This window comes from Emys orbicularis, chromosome 5, assembly GCF_028017835.1.
Source record: "Emys orbicularis isolate rEmyOrb1 chromosome 5, rEmyOrb1.hap1, whole genome shotgun sequence".
NCBI lineage: Eukaryota > Metazoa > Chordata > Testudines > Emydidae > Emys > Emys orbicularis.
The window spans coordinates 44,030,284-44,043,807 of record NC_088687.1 but is presented as its reverse complement, the minus strand read 5'-3'; the positions used below and the strand labels follow the sequence as shown (position 1 = coordinate 44,043,807).

Below are 13,524 nucleotides of genomic sequence, written 5' to 3'. Positions count from 1 at the left end.
GTCTTTGTGTTGCTCCTTGGTGCAGAACTGACAACCAGACACACAAAGATTAAGACTGTAGGGACACTTGTTGCTGTTGCAAATGTTTTCAAGGAGACGATCAAGGATCAGCCTAAAAATTACTGAGTTGAGAGTCCTTTTTTTCCCCAGACTGATATGTATTTGCAGATAAAACTGATTTAAACCAGCAATCTAAATTATAATAATGCAGATTATACCATTTTATTATAAAGTACAAAATTTTCAACCATTTCCACTGCATTCACATAGTTCACAATCAACACAAAAGACTTCTACTATGAAATTTCTGCAATGGAGTTAATTTCAGACATTCCATTTACAATAAGAAATTCCTAAGCTCTCAAGAACGTAAAGAAAATTTGCTGTATACAGGTGAAATGAGCGTGTGTGTATATTATTACATATATACACACACACACACACACACACACACACACACAGTGAGTGTGAAAATGCACATATTCATTTCTCAAAGTGTATGCAGTCCACTCTGCCGCTGATAATCTTCATAAAACTGTCTTAGTGACTCAGGAATTCTAGGGGTCACAATACTCAATGCATGTTGAAAATGTCGTCCCATAATACATTTGGCCTGTATATCGTCCTGGAGGGCTAGAAGGGCTGCTTCTCTGCAGACTGCTGTTATCTGTAAATGAAAAACAAAAATAATTTACACACATTTTTTTCAATCTGAAAATTCACCTTTGTTTCCAGACCAAACATGATCTGAAACAAAACATGACAAATGAAGTCATCACAGAAGAACGTTAGTATATGCTGATGGCCTGGTTTTTACAGTGGCCCAGCTTCTAATGCTTGATTTCTATCGAATGGGAGTCGTGGGTGCTCAGCACCTCTGAAAAATCTAACTATAATAGATTGAACTTAAAACCTCAGTCAGGGCCGGCTCCAGGCACCAGCTTACCAAGCAGGTGCTTGGGGCGGCCACTTCGGAGAGGGGCGGCACGTCCAGCTGTTCAGCGACAATTCGGCGGACGGTCCCTCACTCCTGCTCGGAGCGAAGGACCTCCCGCCGAATTGCCGCCGCAGATCGCGATCGCGGCTTTTTTTGTTTTGGTTTGATTTTTTTTGTTTGGCTGCTTGGGGCGGCCAAAACCCTGGAGCCGGCCCTGACCTCAGTCCATTACACTTCAAATCATAATGTCACTATTATTTCTAATTTAATTACCATATGCTGCTCTACTGTTTTCAAATTCTCTGCAACGCCTGATAAATTAAAAATCCAATGATCAGTGACAAACAATCTGACATTTCTCCGTCGCTAAACCAGAAGAACTGATACTCCAAATCCCTGTGACCACTTTCCTCTTTAAACCCTAAGCTGGGAAAGAAGTAAATACAATTAATTCAGAGAGGAAAGCTGGGAGAAGGAAGGAAGGAAGGAAGGAAGGAAGGAGAGAGAGGTGTGTAGAAGGGGAAGAGGGTTATGGTCTCATACTCTGAAATGTGTTTTTAAGCTCTCTGGACTTCAGACAGCGGAAACAGACTGATGCCAGTGTCACTCTAAAGACACATTACTGTGGTGAAAAGAGATTGTGGAATGAAAAGAGATATTGTGATTTCCAGTGCAACAGGGAAAACAGTGATTGATATTGACTGCACCCTTATATCTGTAAATGAAAGAGCCAGCTGAAACGCATTTGTCCAGCCATTCAGCATATTTTCTCTGTTTGTTCACTTACTGAAAAGAGTTCCACTGCTTATGCTGTGCTAATGGTTGCCAAAAGCCGTTAGTCGCTTTTTAGAGGATTTAGCAGCATGTTTAGGAAGCTTTCACAAAAAAACATGGACGGATTTAGATGGCTTTGTCAAGTTACAACAATATTACTATTAGTTCTGTGCTGCTCTAATGAGCAGTGAAGCTAAAACACTGCTGTTATGTATTTTAATGCTTTTCAGTAGTGCAGAGACACTGAATTGTTGAAGGATTGCTGAGATTTAATGCATCAACCTCTTACAGAGATAAATAAGACCTAACAAAGTTCTAGAAACTAATGTAAATATCCTGACCATTACACTAGTAGAAGGGGAATATTTCCCAATTCCTATCTATCACAGTTATAAAGCTACTTCAAATTAAATAAAATCTTTAGAAGGAGAGCAAACTATTATGAAATTGTAGACTAAAAATAGGCCTGAACCAAAACCACATCCAAAAAACCCACCCTGAACTTTGAAATAACGTGGATCTTTGAAGTTCAGACCTTTTCTCCGTAATACATAGTATGCCACGGCATTAGTTTTTCATTATACCAAATGGAATAACTCATTTTTACATGTTGATAATTTGTTTTCTAAAGTCTTTTCAGATCCACCAATGGAGAAACAAAGAACAACAGATTTTCTTGGACAAATCTGCCTACAATGATCATTAATCATCTAGAACATTAGAGCTACTGAAGCAAAATATCACTCAACCAGCAGAAATGCAATGGTGAATGGCTTGTGTATAGGGCAGAGTGAAGAGGAGCAGATGTAATAAGACTTTAGAAAAAGAGGAAGCAAACGTTACTACTTTATCTCCCTCTATTTCACTGATATACTGATACACAGAGGAGGAATTTGCCTACCAGCCAATACTTTCAATGGTTTTTATGTTGCCTGTAGGCTCCTGCCAAGAATATCAGCAACAGTGACCATAATTAACTTCCAAAGGCCACTGAGTTCTTTTGTTTCTAGTTTTACTCTTAAGGACAGTGCAAGAAAGCTCCACAGTATTAGAAAATTATAGGATATAAACAAATGCCACTAAATCGATAAATTTTGTTTGGTTTTCAGGACTATTTGAATTGCTCAGATGAGAAAATCAAATAATTCATAAAAATAATTCATGTTATTAATTTTGCCTCTTCTTCTAGTTACATTCAGAACGCAAACCTTTTATTATTCAAAATTGTTTGACTAAATCTGTCATACATTAATGTACTCCAAGTCTTTCTGTTACTCAATATTCAAAATTTGGGCCGTTGTGATTGGTCATGTAAATTACATGGTATGATTTATAGACCTTTGCTGACTTAGAATATCAGGTAGGTGAAGTGGAGGATTAAGGAAAGAAAATTTGAAGTAAGTTTTAAGTGTGCAAGCTTAAAATATTCTTCCCACAAGCATTCTGACTAGTAAAATTCAACCCTATGTCCACTTGTGGAAAGAGAACACAAAAGTGATTGGAAATTGAATTTGGTTTGATAAATTTACTTGCATTATTTGCCCAGCTCTACTGTTCAAGTACATATTATTACAGTTTCTTCAGTTCCTCTGCCTACCTGAACAATTAGTACTAGATTGCATGATGCAGAATGGAGTGAGACAAAGAGAAAAGGGAAGAGAAAGACCCCAGAACCAGTAGAAGGAAAGAGAGGGCTCAACAGCATGCTCTCCCCCTATACCAGAAGGCCGCAGAAACTCTACAGTTGCAGGACTAGTGGGATGGAGGAATTTTTGAAAGAAAGTTGAGGAGCCAGGAAGCAAGCTTCTCTCCAAACGTGGCAGGAACACACCAGGAAATCTGGTGGAAATCAATGCTGCTGACAGACCATTATTTCCGCCCTCCATGCCTTCTATGTACCTTGTAGGATATAGCCCATAAAGGCATTCATTGTTTTAGTACATTTCTTTCCTATCCTGAATAATATTGTTGCCCCTTCTTCAGACACTAGTTTCCCATTCTGAAAACAGTGTTGCACCTCTGCTGAGCAGTAGTAGAAATCTGGAGCCTTGCTAGAGTTGCCAACTTTCTAATTACACAAAACTCAACACCCTTGTCCCACCCCTTCTCCAAGGCTCTGCCCCCGCACACTCATTCCCTCTCCCTCTGTCGCTCGTTCCCCCCACCCTCACTCATTTTCACCTGGCTGGGGCAGGTGGTTGGTGTGCAGGAGGGCATCAGCTAGGGGTGCGGCAGGGGATGAGGGGTTTGGGGTGCAGGAGGGGGCTCCAGGCTGAGTCCGAGGGGTTCGGAGTGTGGAAGGGGGTTCCGAGCTGTGGCAGGGGGTTGGGGCACAGGAGGGGGTTTGGGCTGCAGGCGCTGGGAGAGAGTTTGGGTGTGGGAGGGGGCTCGGGACTGAGAGTTGGGGCACAGGAGGGGGTGCAGGCTCTGGGAGGGAGATGGGGTGCGGGTAGAGTTTCAGGTTGTGGGCTCTAGGTGGCGCTCACCTTGGGCGACTCCCCACAAGCGGCAACATGTCCCTTGGCTCCTAGGAGTAGGCACAGCCAGGCGGCTCTGCGTGCTGCCTCTGCCCACAGGCGCCACCCCCGCAGCTCCCATTGGCCAATAGGCGCTCAGGTCAGGGGCAGCACACAGAGCTTCCGTGGCCATCCCTCCACCTAGGACCCAAGGCCTGGTCTACACTACGACTTTAATTCGGATTTAGCTGCTTTAATTCGAATTAACGCTTGACCCGTCCACACAACGAAGCCATTTAATTCGAATTAAAGAGCCCTTTCATTCGATTTCTGTACTCCTCCTCGACGAGAGGAGTAGCGTCAAAATCGGTATTGTTAATCCGAATTAAGGTTAGTGTGGCCGCAATTCGATGTTATTGGCAATTAGATGTTATTGGCTACCCACAATGCAACGCTCTGGAAATCGATGCTACTACGGTAGCTTGGACGCACACCACCGAATTAATGGTGCCTAGTGTGGCCGAATACATTCGAATTTATAAAATCGGTTTCCTAAATTCGAATTATATAAATTCGGATTAATCCTGTAGTGTAGACATACCCCAAGAGACACATCGCCGTTTCCGGGAAGTTGCGCGGAGCCAGGTTGGGAGCCTGCCAGCCCCATGCCAACCGGACTTTTAATAGCCCGGTCAGCTGTGCTGACCGGAGCCGCCAGGATCTCTTTTCGACTGGGTGTTCTGGTCGAAAACCGAACACCTGGCAACCCTAACCCTTGCAGGTCAACTTCCAGTATAGGAGAAATCAGTGACACAGTGTCGGAGTACATTCTAAGTGTAACTTGTTTATTTATACACATATACCAGTCCTAGTAACAAACAGCATGTAAGGTAATTTTCCCCCCCAGGAATCTCACCTCATCACCAATGCCCAGTTACCGGGGAGCAACTTTTCCTCCAGAATTGACTCTAATCGGAACCCAACAGTAAACACTGCTGCTGCTTGCACAGGTCTGTCTCCAGCCAGAATAGTATATAATTAAGACTACCAACCACCACAAACATTCCTTCCAAGAGTAAAAACTTGCTCACACACCAAGGAAAGGAACTTGGAAGAATATGTATAATAGCACCACCTGCTGACATCTACCACAACAATATGAAATGACTGGATGCACTGCAAGTGAAATGTGGTTGCTCATGCAACACTTATTTTTATTTTGCCAATTTTAGCAGTCTCCAGAATTTGGAAAATGATGCTAGAAATAATATAGATATTTATTCTTTGTATAATGTAAACTAGTCTGAGATTTTCTAAGACCCACCTGAAATACAGTTCATGGAAATAAAGATTTTATCACTTCCACTGATTTTCAGCAAAAGTCTGCTTTATTCAACTAGAAATACAGGTATCAAATCCTCTGGGTCAAAAAATTACACCCTGAAGACTACACTCAGAATCCCAAAGCAACTCTCTATGATCTAGCTCTTGTCCTGAAGAATAAGAAAAACTTCCTAGGAGATGGAGGCAAATGACAGTCAGCACTTTTCATCACAACATACTTCGTGCACCCAAACCTATTGTTTGCACATAAGAGGGTTTTGGTCATGGTTTCTGTGGAAAACAGAAACTTGGTCTTGGGTTTGGAAAAGGCAGAATTTTCTGTGTGTCTACATTAATGGTAAAGTCTTTAACTGTTAAACAACTTGAGCTGGGCTCTCATTTCCAAAAATGACAGACAGAGAACATTAATTTATCCACGAAAGGAAAAAGATGTTGATATCTTTCTCCCTTAATCTTGAAATGACCATCACAAGAAGGAGATAGAAAAGCAATGTGACATAGAACAGAGCCTTCTGTCTTTAGTGACAGCATGAACAGACTATAAGCAGGGCTGATGGGAAATGCAGATATACTTCCAGGAGGTTACAACAAAAATCAGCAGAGTGTCCTGTGGCACCTTATAGACTAACAGACGTATTGGAGCATGAGCTTTCGTGGTATTCACCCACGAAAGCTTATGCTCCAATACGTCTGTTAGTCTATAAGGTGCCACAGGACTCTTTGCTGCTTTTACAGATCCAGACTAACACGGCTACCCCTCTGCTACATAAAAAAAATAATAATCAGGAAATCTTGAATCCACTGCCACCATATTTAAAACTAGGAGCTCCCACCTGGAACTTTGTTTCACTACATGGAAATTCACTTGAAATTTCCCCTCAGAGACACAAAAGGATTACAGTGGAAAGGGACAAGTGATCTTAAATATGTTTGGGCCATGTTAAGTATATGTGAAATACTCTGCCAATTTTTCAGAAACACCTGGACAACTTCCCACAATCTCAGGTATGCAAAGGGCACTCCCTAACTTTCTGAGGAAAAGGGATTTGATAGATTTCTGCCACACTCTTCAACACCTTATCCTGAGTCTCACCAAATGTGGATGGAAACTAGATCATTTTTCCTAATGAGATGGCAGATGAACACAAGCGCAACTACAAGTTTCTTCAGCATACCATGGATGGAATGAATCTTTTGCTTTTTTCGATAGAAGTAATATAAGGTTTCTTGTGTACTCATCCAATATTGTTTTGTTCACAAAGGCATAAAATTCAGGGAGGCATACAGCAAAGTGAGCAAATGAGAACAACAAAATAGTATGGAAAAATAATCCAAACTATGAATGACTTCATGCTATCACCATCCTAGTAAAAAGAGCAAATTTAATACATGCAAGTACAAGTATGTATCCTTTCAATAGCACGAAGGTCAGAGAAAAGCAATAAATAGATTATATAAGACAACTGCAGTCTTGGTGGGAGAAAGAAATTTCCCATGATATGAAATGTCTTCCTTAGGAAATCCAATTATTCTATCTTCAAGTGCAAAAGAGCCAAGTGCGCTAGACTTTGCATGCTATGAAAAATAAGAATAATATTATGCCCCCTTCAGAAAAGTGAAGTTATGGTAAAGCTACCGACAAACTTATAGTATTTATAATACAACATAAAATATAGTAATTTTCTTTGTCTGGCAGCATTGACTGGTAAAATGATGAAGACATTAATGAAAGTCAGAAACAACAAAGTGATTAATCAATTAGCAACAGACCAGGCAATATGTAATTAAGAAATTATTGTAGAGGTGCAGGACATTTCCTGGGGATTGGTAACCAGCTAGGAGGAGTTGAAGGTTTGAGGTGTAGCCGAAAGCTGTTAATCCCATACGGAACACAGAAAAGTACTTAAATTATTAGTGCTATTATAAGCTAAAACTAGAACAAATATTTACACATATGGGTTTTTTTTTCTAAATGGGATGATAGAGAACTACATTACACATTAGTCTGACTGCTTGGATCATCTCTCAGAATATCATTCACTTTCTAATCACATTAATAAAGCAGATTAACAAAAACATGGAGGTACCAACAAAGGAGCTGAACCACCCACAGGGAACTCTAAGCTCAGGAGGAAAAATAACTAATTTACAAATCTTACTACGCAAGTCAAGGAAGCTAGTTTATGAAATGACTGTATGAAAAAAGAAAAATTGTCACTTGCCATCATAACTGATACCCCCCTCAAAGCCACACAGGATCTCACAGCTGTATTACAAATATGATGGATATTAAAATAGAGAGATTTAAATCTTAAAAATAAAATGAGCACCAGTTACTGTTCCTAAATAAGCATCACTCAGGATAATCCTTCCTCCCCCCAAACCAATGGTTAAACTGGCTGATTCAACTTGGCTGACTCCCACCCATTTTGGCATTAAGCGCCAACTCTTTCCAGTGGGCTGAAAGTCCTTTTCAACTTCTTTGTATTTAAAGTGCTCTAAATAGCTTTCAAGAACGTTAAAAAGAAATGAGTTTCTGTGTTAAAGTCTGAGGTATTTTCAAGAAAGTGGTTTTGTTAACACACAGGCTGCTGGGAACACCTGTGAATGTTGAGTTTAATTGGGCTGCAGCTGGTGCTGATTGTATGTGGGTAACTACCATACTGATTGGCTGGCTGCACACTGTGTTTCATTTTTCTTTTTTCCTTCCTTTCTAGCTTGTTCCCCCGCACCCCCAAGTAGATGTTGTAAGGGGTTGTGTGTGAGAGGGATTAGGAACCTAAACCAGAATGGTATCCTGTGGTTTGTGAATAGTGCAAATTGTGGTGCTTCCTGGATGAAGACTACCTGAAAGACTGTTTCTGCATGGTGTGCACCTAACTAGGCGCTCTAAAAGGAAGATTATAGATCTGGAGTGCCAATTTTCCCACTCAGCATTCAGAAGAGTGAAAAAGACTCATAAATGACATTTTAAAAAGACATGAATAATCCAAGGGCCAAACCCTGAGGGCCAAGATGTCTGTTTTTACTTAGTCTTTTCTCATGCAAACTCCCATCAAAGTCAGGATGTCTGATTCTCCTCTCCTGTAGTGTAAACAAGAAGTGACTCCACCGTATAAAAACAGAGTAATGACATGTCTATCTAGTGAATTAGTCTGCACTAGAGGGCTGTGTGCACTAGCATGTTGCACCCAAACTGGCCCAGGCAGATCCTGCTGGCATGCACTAAAAGTTCCCTAGTGCGCATTAATGTACTACTATTTGAACAGTATAGTAATTCTCAGTTGAAACAGTTCTACTTTTATGTGCACTAGGGAACTTTTAGTGCACACTAGCAGGGTCCACACAGGCCAGTAAGCACACAACAATCTAGTGTACACTGGAATCCACACCCCTCTAGTGCAGATTAATGCACCATGTAGACAAGCCATACATGAGAAGAGAATCAGACCCATGAAGTTTGTCATGGAAGACTCTTAAAAATCACAGAGTAGACAGCAGCCTGGCAGATGAACTGTTGCAGGCACAACAGACAGGAGGAGGTATGGAGACAGAGAGAGCGCTAATTGTGTGCTAAAATTGAACTTTGCTTCCCACTGATTCAGTGAGAACCAAACAATAACTAGGTATCCCTAGATTTGGGCTTTTCATACAAAAGTGGAAAAAAGGACATCAAGGTGCCATGCAAACTCAATTTTCTTTAAAACAGGACTGAACCAAAATGCTTTTAAGTAGCTAGAAATGGAAGTTTTGGGTATCATATTTGAAAATTAAAGGTTTTAAGTCAGTATTTGCATCTTACTGCAAATAATCCTATTTTGTCTGTAAAAGAACCTCAGGGATGATAATGAATGCTGTGCCTGAATTTTTTATTTTCTCTTAGGTTATTATAATATTTTTACTCCTTTAGGAAAAGGATAGCTCCAAAAGGGATGGAATAACTCTGATTATCCTGCAAAGTGTCCCCATTGATACAAAACCAATAATGTTACTAAGGGCTGGTCTACACGGGGGGAGGGGGGGGGAGGGGGGAGGGGGGGGACCCACAACTAGCTCACACAGATATTGACCAGTAATCACTATTTTATATTACTTTCCTATGTCACAGAGGTGTTTTGATGATAAATACATTAAAGATTCTGAGGTTCTCAGATACTATGGTAATGGAGACCATATGTGTCTAAGACAGACACATAGATATCACTTCAGTTTTTAATAATATGTATTTGAAATGTTATTAATTACTTCAAGTAAAAGTTCATAGATAAGATAAAGCCTTTAGAATCCTAAATACATAAGCAACATCTTGAGACATATGGGCTTTTATTTTGATACTCTCCTCTACAATAATGTGCTTTAATAAAATATTATTTATATAAATCAGGGTGCTTCTTTCCTCTTTCTGGTTAGTAAAAACAAGCGTTCAGTAAAAGTCATAACACTGAATAGTTTATTAAAGAAAAACCAGACTTGTAGGAAAGACGACGGAACTTTGCAATTCATGATTGATGAGAATTTCCTGTCAACATGAGAGAGGACAGACAGTATAATTTATGTATATCCTCCATTCATGATCCAAAAGATTGGCCGACCAGTCTCTGCTAGCCAGACACAGGTTCAGAAGAGCAGATTGAAGAAATGTAACAAACAAAACCTGCCATCTCTACAGATTTTATTAGATAAGATCAGTAAAGGACTGGAAGTTGGTGTTTAGAAAAGAGGACAAAATATGAGCTTCAGGTTAAAAAAACAACATGCCATGCTTGAGGAGAAAAACCTCAATCATGAATGGTAAAGCTTTCCCGTGTATTACTACAAGCTTGCTTCTATATTTAGTATTAAATCAATGCTTCACTTTTTTGTTTAACCATTTATACACACAGAGAGGAGGGCATTAGGCCTATGTGACAAATGTGTAGCATAGGTTTTGCAAGTGCTCACACCACTTGTACACATAATCTGACAATGAGAGTTCTATGCCTGTGGTGTCTCCAACTGTCATCCCCTACTCTCAGTTGGGGAATCTGTGCTTCAGATCCATCTCCTGGCTTCCTGGTCTATATATTGTCATCACCAGAGCCCACAGAACCTCACAAACAGGTGACAAGTATCAGAGGGGTAGCCGTGTTAGTCTGGATCTGTAAAAAGCGACAAAGAGTCCTGTGGCACCTTATAGACTAACAGACGTATTGTAGCATAAGCTTTCGTGGGTGAATACCCACTTTGTCAGACAGGACTCTTTGTCGCTACAAACAGGTGAGGGAGTGATCACGGGCAACTGGGCAGTCATGGAAATATAGAGGCGGGGGTAATGTTATAGGTAGATAATAAGCTTGACATGCCCGGCACATGCAATTGCTCATTTGGCACTGCAAAACCTAGGGTCCTTTGTGTTTATGTGGGTAAACATCACAGAGAGCTAGACGTATATATATGTACATGTATCTGTCATGCTTATCATTCTACGATGCTTACATACATATATACACACAGAGAGCAGAAGAGATAGATGAGGTACATGCCTAGAATCAACCACAAGGACTATCCAGGAACTACAGCATACTGTTTGTATGATGAGGTCTAAATGGAATAAATCAAGTGTCTTTGCATGTATTTCTATTCATTCTGGCATGATTTAACAGCCAGAGTGAATTTTTGAATGTAGTTGTAAGCTTTATTTTTTCCACTGTCTCTTTAAAAAATTACTACACATGGTATCTTTCCAAGCAATATATTAAACGTGTAAATTCAAATTTAACCTTTGTAACTACAAGCCCAAAATGCCGGTTACTTTCCAAAACTTACAAAGTTGATATGGATCCCATCACTCTGGCAGAGACATGGCATAGCTGAACCTTTAACAAAATAATTCTGTAACATGACGAGTTTTTACATGCTGGGACAAAATATTTTTAAACAGCATTCTTTGCCAACTTCTAGTTTCAGCTATATTTGTGCAACTTAAAAACAAAACAAAACCCCATGTGTTTCCATACAAGATTAAGCGCATTTCTGGTTAAACTCAGAATTATTTCATTTTCATATAAATATTTCAGTGAGAAAGTTTAACTTCCTCCCTTAGGAGAAGAAGAAAGCTAAGCCGCTAGAAAATCAGAAAGACTATACATACTATATATGTGTGTGTGTGTGTGTGTATCTATATCTATATATATAAAATAGTTTTTTTTACTTGTACATACACATACAAACACTTTTTAATTAAAAGTGATTAACAGTGTAGTGTGTTCACACTTACAGTACACTGTTACTGCAGAAAATGTGTGCATGGAGCCACCATTAGTATGCTGGAATGCCCCCAGCAAGATGGATTGAATTATGCCAACTAAAAATCTTCTGAGACTTGCAGGACACGTCATAGCTGTAGGTAGTGCTATCTTAGGGACCTAGGTAGAAAAAAACAGCCTTTGCAGCTGCTGGCTTACAAAAGGCATTACAGTTACGGCATTAAACAGCTGCTTATGACTGCTCTCTTCTCAGGAGCAGAGATAGGGAGACCATCTTGCTTTGACATGATGTCAGGTGACAAACTGAGTGTATACCATAATGTAGCATGGGAAGACAGAATATTCTGCAGCTGCCTGATGTTTAGTCAGCTGGGCCTCACTTCTCCCAGTCTGATTACTCCTTTTTTAAATTCAGCTGGGTGAAGAAATCGAGACCTTTTGGGCTCCTGTCCAAACAAGGCAAGTAAAGAAAGAGAAGGAATTTTGTAAGGTTCCTCATGCCCTACTTGTCTGTGGGAACTGGGACAGCAGCTCTCTCTTTAGTAGGTCAAGAGTAAGAGATTTCTCCCTCCCTCTGTTTTCTTCCTTAACAACCAAAGAACACCCTGGACTAGTCCTTCACTCCTAAGAGTGTCACAGAGCAAGAGCATTACAATACTGCTAGCGCTCTAGTAATTTCTATGGATTGCTATAGCCAGTAAAAGGAACACAGAAAAGTCTGTGGCATAAAGATGATCAAACTCTTCTCCCCTTTCCACCTGACTTGCCTCACAACTCCCAGTAGGTAGTGGTCTACACTGGTTTCTGATTCTTTGCAGCAGGCTGTTTTTCTGAATAGTGACCATGGCTGTCTGCCACTGATCCTGCACAGAAAGCCACTCCCGCCCCCCCCCCCCCAAACAAAAATCTAGCAGAGTTTTTACCTTGAATAAAAGGAGGAGAGCAAGAAATGCAGTTAATCCACTAGGAACTTTACTATTGCTATTGATTTAACATGGAAGGCACAGATACTATGATGATGGGCAGCTGTATAAAACCAATAGATAGATGAGAGAATGATATTATACCAGTGATTTACTTTTTTGTTTAACCATTTATACATAGGTATGTGGAGAGGGGGGGGATGTTAGCAAAAGGTTAGTTAGATAGGGTCCTTGGACCTTAATGTAAATATTGCAGAGTCCATAACAGAAATTCTCTTGCCTTTGTATATGACATTCCCCCGTGCCTAAATGTCTAGGGAACTTCCCTGGGGAAAACCTGCAGGAAGGGAGTCATTTCCCTTTGGGCAAACAGAATGCTAGGGTTTGGCATAGTATTGAGTTTAGTGTTCAACTACCAGACCCTGCCAGAACCCTGTGATGTCCAATGTTCTTCGTCACTCTCTGTGGACATTCTAATGCATGGGTATTATTTTTATTTTCATTGTGGCAGTGCCCAGCAGCTCCCTTTCTTCCTGACTGCGAATAGAATCCCTGCCAGGGTAAACTCCTACACCATCACAGGGATGAAAGCAAGTTGGAAAGAAATGGCTGCTTGAAGAAGCTGCAACTGCCTTAGATGACAGGGAACGTGTGGCGAAAGAGCTGAAAAACGTGAACTGCTACAGAATTATGCAGAGTACCAATCAATAACAGAAATAAAAACCAAAAAGAAATGTTATTACAAACAACAGCAGAGCTAGCTTTTGGGACCCGTATAATCCATAGCCCAGGAGGGAGCCATATTTGGGGGACAGTCAAGCTGAATACAGCATTGTAAGGTCCAC

At 40.5% G+C, this 13,524-nt stretch overlaps 1 protein-coding gene across 1 annotated transcript in view; it reads right to left on the bottom strand.

Annotated features, from left to right (window-relative positions):
* Positions 1-490: 490 nt before the first annotated feature.
* The window catches only part of AFG2A (AFG2 AAA ATPase homolog A), a 303,993-nt gene continuing 290,959 nt past the window's right edge, over positions 491-13,524 (bottom strand). Inside the window, exon 16 of the mRNA XM_065405034.1 lies at positions 491-667. Within this exon, the coding sequence (XP_065261106.1) occupies positions 491-667 (177 nt within the window). The remainder of the gene's footprint in view (positions 668-13,524) is intronic.